The sequence below is a fragment of the Rhododendron vialii genome, chromosome 13a (assembly GCF_030253575.1).
Source record: "Rhododendron vialii isolate Sample 1 chromosome 13a, ASM3025357v1".
Taxonomy (NCBI): Eukaryota; Viridiplantae; Streptophyta; class Magnoliopsida; order Ericales; family Ericaceae; genus Rhododendron; species Rhododendron vialii.
The window spans coordinates 10,470,502-10,482,553 of record NC_080569.1 but is presented as its reverse complement, the minus strand read 5'-3'; the positions used below and the strand labels follow the sequence as shown (position 1 = coordinate 10,482,553).

General features: G+C 36.0%; 1 protein-coding gene across 2 annotated transcripts; it reads left to right on the top strand.

The window, feature by feature from the left end:
- The first annotated feature begins 2,574 nt into the window (after positions 1-2,574).
- Positions 2,575-6,117, top strand: LOC131314858 (uncharacterized). Of its 2 annotated transcripts, XM_058343756.1 has the most exons (5): positions 2,575-3,238; positions 3,575-4,205; positions 4,436-5,104; positions 5,279-5,703; positions 5,793-6,117. In XM_058343756.1, the coding sequence occupies exons 3-4, from the start codon at positions 4,571-4,573 to the stop codon at positions 5,585-5,587; spliced, it is 843 nt and encodes a 280-aa protein (XP_058199739.1). In that variant the 5' UTR covers positions 2,575-3,238; positions 3,575-4,205; positions 4,436-4,570; the 3' UTR covers positions 5,588-5,703; positions 5,793-6,117. The 2 variants fall into 2 exon arrangements, with proteins under 2 accessions (XP_058199739.1, XP_058199740.1); XM_058343757.1 differs by lacking the exon at positions 4,436-5,104.
- The last annotated feature ends 5,935 nt before the right edge of the window (positions 6,118-12,052 follow it).

The following is a 12,052-nucleotide window of genomic DNA, read 5'->3' as shown; positions in this document are numbered from 1 at the left end:
TGAATTCGTTTGCTCCAATTCGGTGGGTGCTTCAGGGGGATTCTAATATTATGGAAAAAAGGTTTTTTCCGAGCTACGGATATTATTATCCAGAGGTCGTATATTCTACTCCAAGGGGTATTGTATGATAATTTCCCGTGTATATTGGTGAATGTTTATGCTCCAAACGATGTGGGTAGCCGCAGAGAGCTATGGGACGAATTGGTGGGACTTAAACCAAATTTTCAAGGGCCTTGGTGTATTGGGGGAGATTTTAATGAAATTAAAGATGTTGGTGAACGAGTGGGGTGTTTGAGGATGGATAGGGGCATGAGGGATTTTGTTGAATTTTGTAATTCCATGGAAGTTATTGACCTTCCCATGCTTGGTAGGAAGTACACTTGGTCTAATTATCAAAGTCAAGCTATTCTCAGTGGGTTGGATAGGTTCCTATGTTCTTAGGATTGGATTATGAGGTTCAAAATTCTTTAATGGGGACTACCTAGACTGATTTCTGACCACTGTCCTGTTATGATTTTGGATGATAACCGTGATTGGGGTTTGAAACCTTTTAGGTTTATGGATATTTGGTTGTCTAATCCCAATTGTTTGAAGGTAGCGGAAGACACCTGGAATAATGAACAAGTGTCTAGGTGGGCTGGGTTCATTCTCCTCCAGAAACTGAGGGCAATCAAAGAAAGGCTGAAAGTGTGGAATAAGAAAGATTTTGGGAATATTAATTGTGCTTTGGCAGTGGCTATGTAACGATCCGGATTTTTTACCCAATTTTTTTCCTAAATATAATATTATTTAGAATTATTTTTCTTAATGCAATTCTTTTTTTTAAATACAATTATGCATGTAATATATACATGTATTCTTTTTAAAAATTTTCTACACACAAATTACATGCATGCACAAATACAAACTCCTTCCATCTCTCCGTCTCCTACTCAGTCTTTACTTCCTCCCTAACCCTCAAATCAAGCCCAATTCATCCATTCCAAATCCCATGAACCCAACCCCATTAAATTCACTTTTATCCTCTTCCATCAAAATTCTCCTATAAATACCCCACCCTATTAACCCACGAAATTTACACCACAATATTCCTCATGCCCCACCAGTCCAAAAGAGAGAGAAAAACCAGAAAAAATCAAGTTTCAATCCATGGAGTTTTAGAGAGAGAAAGAAAGAGAGAGAAAAGTGAGTTTCATAGCCATGACCAACCGAAACCCGAATTAATCATTCCAATCACTTCCCTCAACCCCAAGCACCCCCAAGCATCATTCATTTCGGGCCCAAGGTCCCCCGATCGCCAAAACCGAAGTTGTCTTTTCCAAAAACTCAAGATTCGTTTTAAAATCAATTCGATCCAAACTAAGGTATTATAATCCCTTCCAAATACTCATCTAAGTATATTAAGTGTTTTTAAGCCTAACCCTATGCCCTAAATGGACCCATGCATCAAAACCGTGATGAAAAATCAAAAAAACCGAAACTGAACCGTACCTTGCGGCCGCAACCTGCGGACCGCAAGAACCAGTCGCGAGTTTGCGGCTGCTCCCCACCGCAAGGTCAAACCAGTCAGACCTTGCGGTTGACCTGTTTTATTTTGAAACGACTTTTTGACATCCCGAACACTGTTTTTGACCCCCGAACTATTTTTCCTAAACTTTTCACACCTCAAAGATCATACCTTGTTAATTTCATTATTTATTTATTTATTTAGATATTTATTAATTATTTATTTGTTATCTTTCAAGATTTTGTAAACGAAAAATATTTGCGACCTTCCAAATAATATTTTTAATACCCAAACTATTTTTCCTAGATTCCTCACACCTCAAAGATGTTATCTTGTTAATTTCATACTTTTTTATTTAATTTACTATTTATTATTATTTTTACAGTGTTTCCAATTAAAATTACCTTACAACCTTATAAACCTTATTATAAATTCTCGACTAATTTTATTTAGAACCCTTACCTTCCAAAGATGAAACGTTGTTAACCTCGACCTATCTTATTTATTAAATAATTTATTATACATTTATTTTACTTTTGACAACTTTTATTAATCTCTTTATTTAAAATAATCTCGCGGCCCTCCGAACCCAACTTTTGACACTCAACTGGTTGCATAGAACCTTTAGGACTCTTATTAAGGTCATGATAAATATTTTAATTTTTTTATCTAATTAATGTACTTAATTAGTTTTTAATTAATCTATTATCTTAGAATTAATTAATAAGGGCCCAGAAAATTTTCCTTTTAAATTATTTTTAAACTCTTACTTTATTATTGACATTGTGATCATACAAGATTAAGGGCAACGGCCTATCCATAAAAAGTTGCATGATTTCATTATTTATTAATCGTTTTAATTATTATTGATTAATTGCATATTGTGCCGATACTTGATTTAAATGCTAGATTGGACCCTAGAGATATGGGGTGGTATTGCGAAATAGAATTCATCTAGACGATGCTAGATAATGGATAAACTGAAAAGTTTTTATTTTTAGATTGCCTGTAGGCGTGATTTTGAGATGTGATGAAAATGAAATTTGTATTTTTTATTCTGAACAGGAAGATGTAGTAGAACCGATTAGACTGTTAGAGGCAAAAAAAGGTAAGATTTAAGATGCGAGCAAGAAAGAACTCACCTTTAATTGCTGTAAAGAAAATAACAGATCAAAAGGAAGATGATAATGATGAAACACAGATAAAGGAAACTGAACAAGAGAAGAATGACATCGAAACGCCACAGAAAAGGAGGGTTTCATAGAAATCACCTGTTAAAACTACTCAATCGAGGAGAATAACAAGATCTCTTACCAAAAGAGAAATAAGAACGACAAGGGTGTCAAAAAAAATGGAAACGACAATTGAAATAAAAAAGAAACATGTTCAAAAATCAAACAGAAACAAGAAGACTGGAAACGAGGAAGAAGATGATGTGGTAGTCTTAGAGGAAGACGATGAAGAAGACGAGCAGGAAGATGTTGATGAAGACAAGAAGGAAGACGAGGAAGAAAGTGAGGAAGACGAGGAGGAAGACAAGGAAGATGTTGAGGAAGACGAGGAAGATGTTGAGGAAGATGAGGAGGAAGACAAGTTTGTCAAGGTAAAGGGAAAAAAGAAGAAGTTCAGCCCCCGTCTTCCTAAAAAAAGGGTAAAAAAACAATAAGGGAAAAAGGAGAAGCAGGAGAACGAAGAAGTTGTTGAGATCAAAAAAGAGAGCTGCCAATACAGGTATCTGTTTTTATATTGGTGCATCTGTTTTATGTTAGTTTTATCTGTATCTGTTACATTACTTGTGTATCTGTTTTTATATTGGTGCATCTGTTTTATGTTGGTTTCTCTGTATCTATTCAATTATTGGTGTATCTGTTTTTATATTGGTGCATCTGTTTTATGTTGGTTTCTCTGTATCTATTCCATTATTGGTGTATCTGTTTTTATATTGGTGCATCTGTTTTATGTTGGTTTCTTTGTTACATTACTGGTGTATTTGTTTTTATATTGGTGCATCTGTTTTATGTTGGTTTCTCTGTATAACATTATCCCATCTGTACAAACCTCCTGCAGGTCTAATCTCGTCAGCCTTGTACGGCTTCTGAAACACAGAAAATGCACTCATCTCCAAGTTCATGAGATCAAAAAAAACTCTTTTGCAAATCTCTTATTTGCAATGACCAAACCGAAAATTAATGAACTTTTCATGAAGAAAAGCGATGAAATTACATTGAAGTTGGTCGAAAAGTACAAAGGAGAGAGATACTTTGATCTTGGTGGCAAATTAGTTAAGATAAATGTCAAGGATTTGACACTTATCTTTGAAATCAAATCTGGACCAATCAAAATACACCTCCAGGGGAACCCGAGAAGGCCAATTTCAGATTTTCTTAACAGAGTCTTCAAAAAAGAAAAGGAAATGTTAGTTTCAAGGATGAAGATATTCTTGAGAAAAGCTTTTACAGAAGATTTTAGTGAAAGTGAGCAGGACATCGCACGTGTGCTAATAATGTTGGTTCTTGCGACAATCTTTGTCCCACTCTCACAACCAAAATTAAGCTGGGCTTATTGTCCATTCATTGAGGATCTCAACACATCCACAACGTATGCATGGTCAACATTCATTACAGAGCACCTGGTCAAAGAGCTTGATACAAAGCATACAAATCCAACAACTGTTGGTGGATGTGTACTTGGACTACTGGTGAATATCTCTTCTATTTGTAGTTTAATGTCATGTTTGTTGTTATATCTGTATCTACTTTATATTGGTATATTTGTATATGTGTATCTGTTTTATCTGTGTATCTGTATTTGTATTTGTTTTATATTGGTATCTGTATCTGTATCTGTTTTATATGTGTATCTGTTTTCTATACCTTTGTCTGTTTTATATTAGAATTCTACAGTGAAAGCTACTTTGCTTGAATGCAGTGCTGGCTCTGCGAGCATACAAGCATAATGAATATGCAACAATCAAAAGACAATTGTCCAAGGTTTATGAAGTGGGATATGAGTGATTTACCATAAGCATTGGCACGAACACCTTTAGAATCCCTTAATCCAGAAATGATAAAGGATGCAAAATTGGAGCCCAACAACGAGAAAGAGAAGAAGTTGTTGCATTTTCTTGAACAAATTGAAAATGAGAGTGACGTGAAGGATAATGACACTCGGGAGTGCAGCTTGGACCATAATGGATCGAAATTTGAGATGGACGAAGGGGTTGAGGAGACTAACAATGATACCAACAACCTAATTTCTAACCTACTCAAAGAAATTGACAGGTTGAAGGAAGAATCGAAGGAAAAGTACAAAGTAATTCAAACTTTACAACAAAAAATAGTCGAACTTGAAAGGGACCATGTACTGTATCAAGACGCCGCTGAGCAAATGTTTGACTATGAAACAGAAGTCGGGACGGTACATGTTGAAAAGGGTATCCTGCAGGAAGAAATTGTGCAAAATGAGGTTGAGATAGGAGGTTTGTACGTCAGCAACGACTTATTGGAGAAAAAACTTGAAAAATCTGAAAAAGACAAAGCAAGTTTCGAAAATGGCCTAGATAACATGGTAACCCATATGGTTACACAAGAATACCACGTAAGAAAAACATCTCTTCATAAGTATGTTGCTATATCTGTTTGTATATATGTTGGTATTTGTTTAGTTATATCTGTATTTGTTAGTGTTTTGATATATCTGTATGTCTTGTCATATATGTATCTGTACATTAGTTACACACATAAATCATAATTGTCTAATTCACTCTGTCAGGACAAAGAAGAAGATAAAGAGAAAAGGCAAGAAGAGGAGAAGAGCAAGGAAGGAGGAGTTGATCGAACTATCAGCGAAAGAGTTGAGATAGCAACTGGATTGCATAATGAAATTTTGTCTGACGAAGTCATTTACAAAACGATCTGCCAAATCTGCAAAGACACGCAGGAAGGAGAAAGGAAGAAAGAAAAGAAAAGGAAGAGAGAACAAGATGATATTGATCCGCCGTCAAGGGCAAAAGATCTCATGGGCAAAGATGATAGAACATTGAAGACGGAGGAAGGGTTCATCTACTATAGAGGGAACTAGAAGGAAAGAAAGAAAAGCAATTCTATAGTTGAAATGACAAAACTGTTCAATTACATTTCGAAGGAAGATATGGATCTACTGGACACAATTTATGAATTTGAGAAAGAAGACAAAAAGTAAGTGAAATCAGCAAAGCTAGATTCGTATTGAGTAAAATTCACAAATTTCATTCCATTTAATACATATTTTCTTCTGGCAATCGCAGAGCTTTCGTCTGGCACAACCAAGTCAACAATGATACAGTTACAATCGAAGACGTCCTGAATCTGTTGAACGAGGGTGATATTGGAAACACGGTAACACCAAAGAAACTATTTTTACTTGTATTTGATTTTATGTCAGTGTATTTGTTAATACGTTTGTTTATCTGCTGGTTTCTAAGTTGGTTTTGTATATCTGCATGTTGGTAAATCTGTTCGATTCTTGTAGTTTGAAGCAATGCTGGTCTGTTGGTATATCTGTATCTATTAGTACACTTGGTGTATCTTTTTTAAGCATGTTTGGTAGTTTTTGGAGTTTGGAACAATGGAGGTCTGTATCTGTTAGTACAATTAGTATATCTGTTGTAACCATGTTTGGTACATCTATTTGGTAGTTTTTGTAGTTTGGAACAATGTAGGCGTGTTTATAGGTCTTTTTAAGCATGTTTAGTATATCTGTTTAGTAGTTTGGAACCATGTAGGTCTACTGGTACATCTATTTTTATCAACTTCAATTCTAACATCAGGACATAACTATTGCAGTGCATTGATGGGGCTCACTTACATTTTGGAAAAATAGAAAGAAAAGACAGCAAAAACACAGGGGAACAGCTTCTACATTACATCCACCTGTTGGGTATGCGAACTGTTCAGTATTCCATCTTTGTCAACTGAGAACAAATATATGTTATCCCAAAAGCTGATGCAAGAGCAAACTTAATCAACGAAAAGCTGAAAGAACTGGACAAAGTCATCGACATACATGGAGTTGCATTCTACAAATATCTCATATTCCCGATGAATTCTATTGGAGGCAGAAAAGTGAAAGTTCCTGACCATTGGACTCTTCTGGTCTACGATACTTCCAAGCAACAATGGATGCACTATAACTCTTTAACGAAGTCCAAGAAAAAGAAGGATCCTTACTTGACAGATGCCTCCATAGTGGTATATAACTTTACCTTTAATATGTTGTCTTGTAGTCCATCCCTCAATCATAACATTAAAACAAATTTACTGTTTTTAACAAAATGTAGAAAGAGTAAGTGAAAGAGCAAATGAGGAAGTTGACTCTTAGTAAACCACCAAGCTTTGAACTCATTTCTACACCTAAACCAACATTGTTTCCAACTAACACACTCAGTGCTCCAAAAAGCTCCATTCATGATGCGCCTCAACAACAATCTGAATCGTAAGCTTCTGTTCTATTTTTATGTTGGTGTATCTGTCACCATCGTTGTGTTTCTAAACTCTTCTCTTCTTCGACCTGCTTTCTATGAATTCTACAGGGTTGATTGTGGAATAATTGTGTGCTATATCATTAAACAACTTGCGGAACAGAAGCCCGTCCCAACATATCTTACTGTGGAAAATCTTAAAAAATTCAGAGCTGAATTGATCCATATATTCTTGAATGACAAGCCCAGAACATGGTCGACAGAAGAATGGAAAAGCGAGCAGCTAATGCACGGAATGACAATTTAGACATATACTTTGGCTGAGAAATTAAAGTTTTTTTTGTCCATACCAAGGGTTGTACATATTTTTTTGGTGTCAGGTGGTAAACTGTTCTACTCAAACCAGACGACAAGGGTTATGAAGTAGAATTAGTCTGTATATGTAATGACAAGCCCAGAACATGGTCGACAGCAGAATGAAAAAACAAGCAACTAATGCACGGAATGGCAATTTAGGCATATACTTTTGCTCAAGAATTAAATTTTTTTTTGTCCATACCAAGGGTTGTACATATTTTTGTGGTATCCGGTGGTAAACTGTAATCCTCAAACCGGACGACAAAGGTTATGAAGGAGAATTAGTCTGTATATGTGAATGCTCGGCTCCAAACAATTGGAATTTGCCATACCAATGGTTGTACATATTTTTTGTTGTCCAAACAATTGGACCACAATGGTTATGATCTTTACTGAAGTAGAATTAACCTTTATATCTCTTGTTTTTCATTTGTAAAATTATTTTCAGTAGGCATCCACCTGACCATGTCTGGAATGTCGTCCATGATTTCATGGATTACATGATTCTTGGCCCTAGGCCATTTCCAATTCTCATCCTTAAAGATGGCACAACTTTGCAGCTGAAGACCTACCCAATTTGAACACCACACTTCTGTCATAATGCATGAATACTGGGCCCACCACACTTCTGTCATAATGCATGAATACTGGGCCTAATGGATACACGTATACCAATATAACATAGATACATACAGATGTGCCAATGTTCAAACAGATACACAAATGACAGTAAATGAACCACCTCAATTTATTCCCAAATGAAAGTCAATTACAAAGTGCATTTTGGACAATGATGAAAATTGTATGTACGGTTTGAGGGAAATCTTTCAGATACACTAACGCAACAATAGATCCAGACATACCACCAACAGATATACCAATATACACATACAGCTATACCAATATACCAACATAAAGACATAAACAGATATACCAACATAAAACAGATACACATATACCAATATACCTTTTTAAAACAGATATAGTTATACCAACATTTAGACAGATACACAAAATGACTGCAGTAAATGAATCAACTCGATTTATACCCAAATGAAAGTCAATTATAAAGTGTGACTAGAAAACATAAGAATAGCAATCAAAGAATCATCAATCAACGGCCTCTTTGCAAGTCCTTCTGTTGTGTTTTCCTAACTTCCCACACCTCCCACACAACATTTGCCTTACTTTCTCATCCCTTGATCGGATTCTCCCAACTTTTGACCTCCCACGTGGCCTCCTTGTTTTAGGAGGAAGAATGATGGCAGATTCTTTCATGATCACCGGAGCTCCAAGAGTGAGGACCGGGTTTATAGTACCTTCATACGACAATTGGAAAGCCTCAATGGTATAATAGGGATCAATATAATCGTACATTTGCTTTTTTGTTTTTTGAATAACTATAACAGCATGCACACATGGAAAAAGATGAAGCTGCCAACGACAGCACGTGCATGTCCTCTTCTTAAGATCAACCACAACAGTCGGCTGAGAAAAAACCTCAAAAATATCATCGTTTGCTGCTGCCACATGCCAAGTTCGGCCTTTATTGAAACGGTCAACCAACTTTTTCTTCATTACAGGACAAACATAGCTGCTCCATGATTAGCACCCTTACCTTATCAACTAACTCACATATTGACAAATGACGAAATTTAAGAATCTGGTTGTTAAATGACTCAGCTGCATTTGAAGTCATTTCCCCATATCGTCTGCCTTTAAAGTACGCGTTTGCCTATCTCTCATGCGGCAATAACTCAACAAAATTCTTTGCACTCGCTCCACCAACAGTACATAGCTCTTCAAGAGCCTTGGCAAAAGTAATCACCGTAGGAGCATATGCACAGTCATTGAAAAGATTGACTACTTTCTCCCTAAACCCATTTGAGAGTCGACCTGAAAACTTATCCCTAAGGTTTCCCTTCAAATGCCGCAAGCAGTAAAAGTGATAGCCAGTTAAGAAAACTATAGGCACATACTTTACAAGACCAGAGTGACGATCCGTAAAGAACGTAAGAGGCCGAGAACACGTAATAACTGTCGACAGCTTCTCCAAAAACCATTGCCAATTTGCCTCAGTCTCAGAGTCAACAACACCGACAGCAAGAGGAAATAATCATACTCCAACAAAAGGCAACAACAAAAAACATTATCAACTGTATCAATAACAAATATACCAAACAAAGAGACAGATACACAGATATATCAACAAAAACAACATGTCAAGAGACATGATCAAAAAACATGTCAAGAGACTAAGAGATACAACAAAATCAACAACAGATACATGAACATGCTAACAGAGATACCAAGAGACTAACAGATAAAACAAGAAACAACAAAAAATAGATTATCAACTGTTTAAACAACAGATATACCAAAACAAAGAGACAGATATACAGATATACCAACAAAACCTAATCCTTCAACAAAAGCAAACAACAAAATACATTATCAACTGCATCAACAATAGATATACCAAAACAAAGAGACAGATACATAATATACCAACAAAACCAACATGTCAACATGTCAACAGATACACGAACATGCTGACAGAGATACCAAGAGATTAACAAATACAACAGGCAACAAAAAATAGTAACTAACCTTGATCGGCATCCTTTCCTATAGCTGCGAGAAGCGTTCCTTTATATCTAGCCAAAATAGGGAGACAATAGTTGAAACCTTTAATGCATGCATCAAACGCCAGGAAAAACCTTATAAATCGATTAGTCTAATTGCAATATTCTACATCCATAACAGTCCCCGGGTTTTTCTCCTTTAATTCCTCAGCATACCAGCGGAGTTTGTCAAAAGATAATTGAAAATCACCAAATAACTCCTTATTTGCTTTCTCAACAGCTAACCATGCATAGTAATAACCAATCAAACAACCATATCGTCCCTCAAAATGTTTCAAACACTCTATCGGTGTATAAGATGGCTTCGAACGAACCTCCTCAACAATCTCTTTGGCAATAATTTTTGAGGTCATCCGAGGATTTTTTGAACTAAAAAATGTACCAATACAGTTGTGCTCTTTATGAAACTCCCTAACAACAAAAAAATCATTCGATCTTTCCAAAGTAGCGTGTATAAACCATGTACAACCATCCAGCTTCTTACAGCACTCGGCCGTTACTCTTGATCTATCATTTTTCAGATATTTACACTTGAAACCAACTTCAATGGCATATTTGGACAAACAAGCCTTAAATTCATCTACACCACCTCTGAATTCTTGACCAACACACTTAAGCAAATTAACCCAATCGGCTGAAAGACGCACCGTCTCATGATGAGTACAAAATTTATCAAGCGGATCTTCTTCCTCTCCTTGAAAAGTACTACACTCACCATATTCAAAACTCCTAACACATTCACCATTTTGTCCACCCAAACTTTTACCACATTCAATGGTAGAAGAAGAAATAACCCCAACAGATACATCAACACAAGTAACACCATATGCAGCAGCTAATGCAATCATGCTATAAAAGTCTTCATCATTGTCCAGAATGCAATTATGATGGTCAGCAACAGCATAAAAAAGCTCAAAACTACCCAAATTCTGCCACTTTTTATGAATGCTTTCCACTAGATCATTGAAACCAAAACCTCTTGTAGCCATGACAACTAGAGCAACTTCACCATATTTGCACATCAATATAACTGAAGAAGCCATTGAAATAGAGTAATCCTACTCTGCAAAAACAAATAAAAAACAAAGGTATAACAGGACAGATATAAACACATATACCAAACAAAACAGAGAGATACAAGGTCACAAATACACGAACATGCTGATAGATACAGAACAAAAACATACAGAGACACAGAGAGACTAACAGATACAAACATGTCAATAAAATCATGCTAACAGATACAGATACAAATATACGAATAAAAACAACATGACAGATACACAAAGAGACTGATAAATACAAATATGCCAATACACAAACGATCATTGTGCCAGTAAATCAATTACAGCATTACCGAACAATGATAGCTCGCACAACTCCAAAAAATCACACAATGACAAATCACACAAACTCAAACCAGAGTCAACATCGCACAAACTCAAAACTAAGTCATAACTTGCAAAAAAAACAACAATGAGAGAGAGAGAGAGAGAGAGAGAGAGAGAGAGAGAGAGAGAGGATCACCAGCCCTAGCCTTCAACGCGCCATTTGAACGTAAATTAGAGACAGCGCGCGATTTGAATGTAAATTGGCCCCTGTTTTAAATACAAAAGGCTAAAATAGTAAATTCAAGGACCTTAAACTTCAAATAAAATAATATAATGGACCAAGCTCAGCACGGTAAAAGAAGCTGGGATAGTATCCAAATGGGCTGGTCCAATTTGGACTTTAGACCAATTTGCTGTTCTTTATATATACTAACTCAATTTCTATTTATTGACCGATGTGAGACTCTACAACTGGTCATCTCAATTTTTTTGCTAAGCTCACATTATATAGACATCTACCTTTTAAATGGATGGTTAGGATCAACTTGATCCAATGACTACAAGTTAGCCGATGATTGATGCTCTAGAATGCTCCAGTAATTTTGTAGGATTTCTCCGAAATTTTCTAGGAACTATATATGTTTCTAGCATACATCGAAAACGATAAAATCTCCTCCAGAACTCTCTAGGCTTTCCAAGATTCTCTTACATTTCACATCCTTCTGCGTTTTCTAGGACCTTCCATAACCATCTT

Coding starts and splice junctions, on each gene's coding strand:
- LOC131314858 (XM_058343756.1), top strand. CDS start 4,571: ATGATAAAGGATGCAAAATTGGAGCCCAACAACGAGAAAGAGAAGAAG. Junction 5,105..5,278: donor TGGTTACACAAGAATACCAC/GTAAGAAAAACA, acceptor TCACTCTGTCAG/GACAAAGAAGAAGATAAAGA.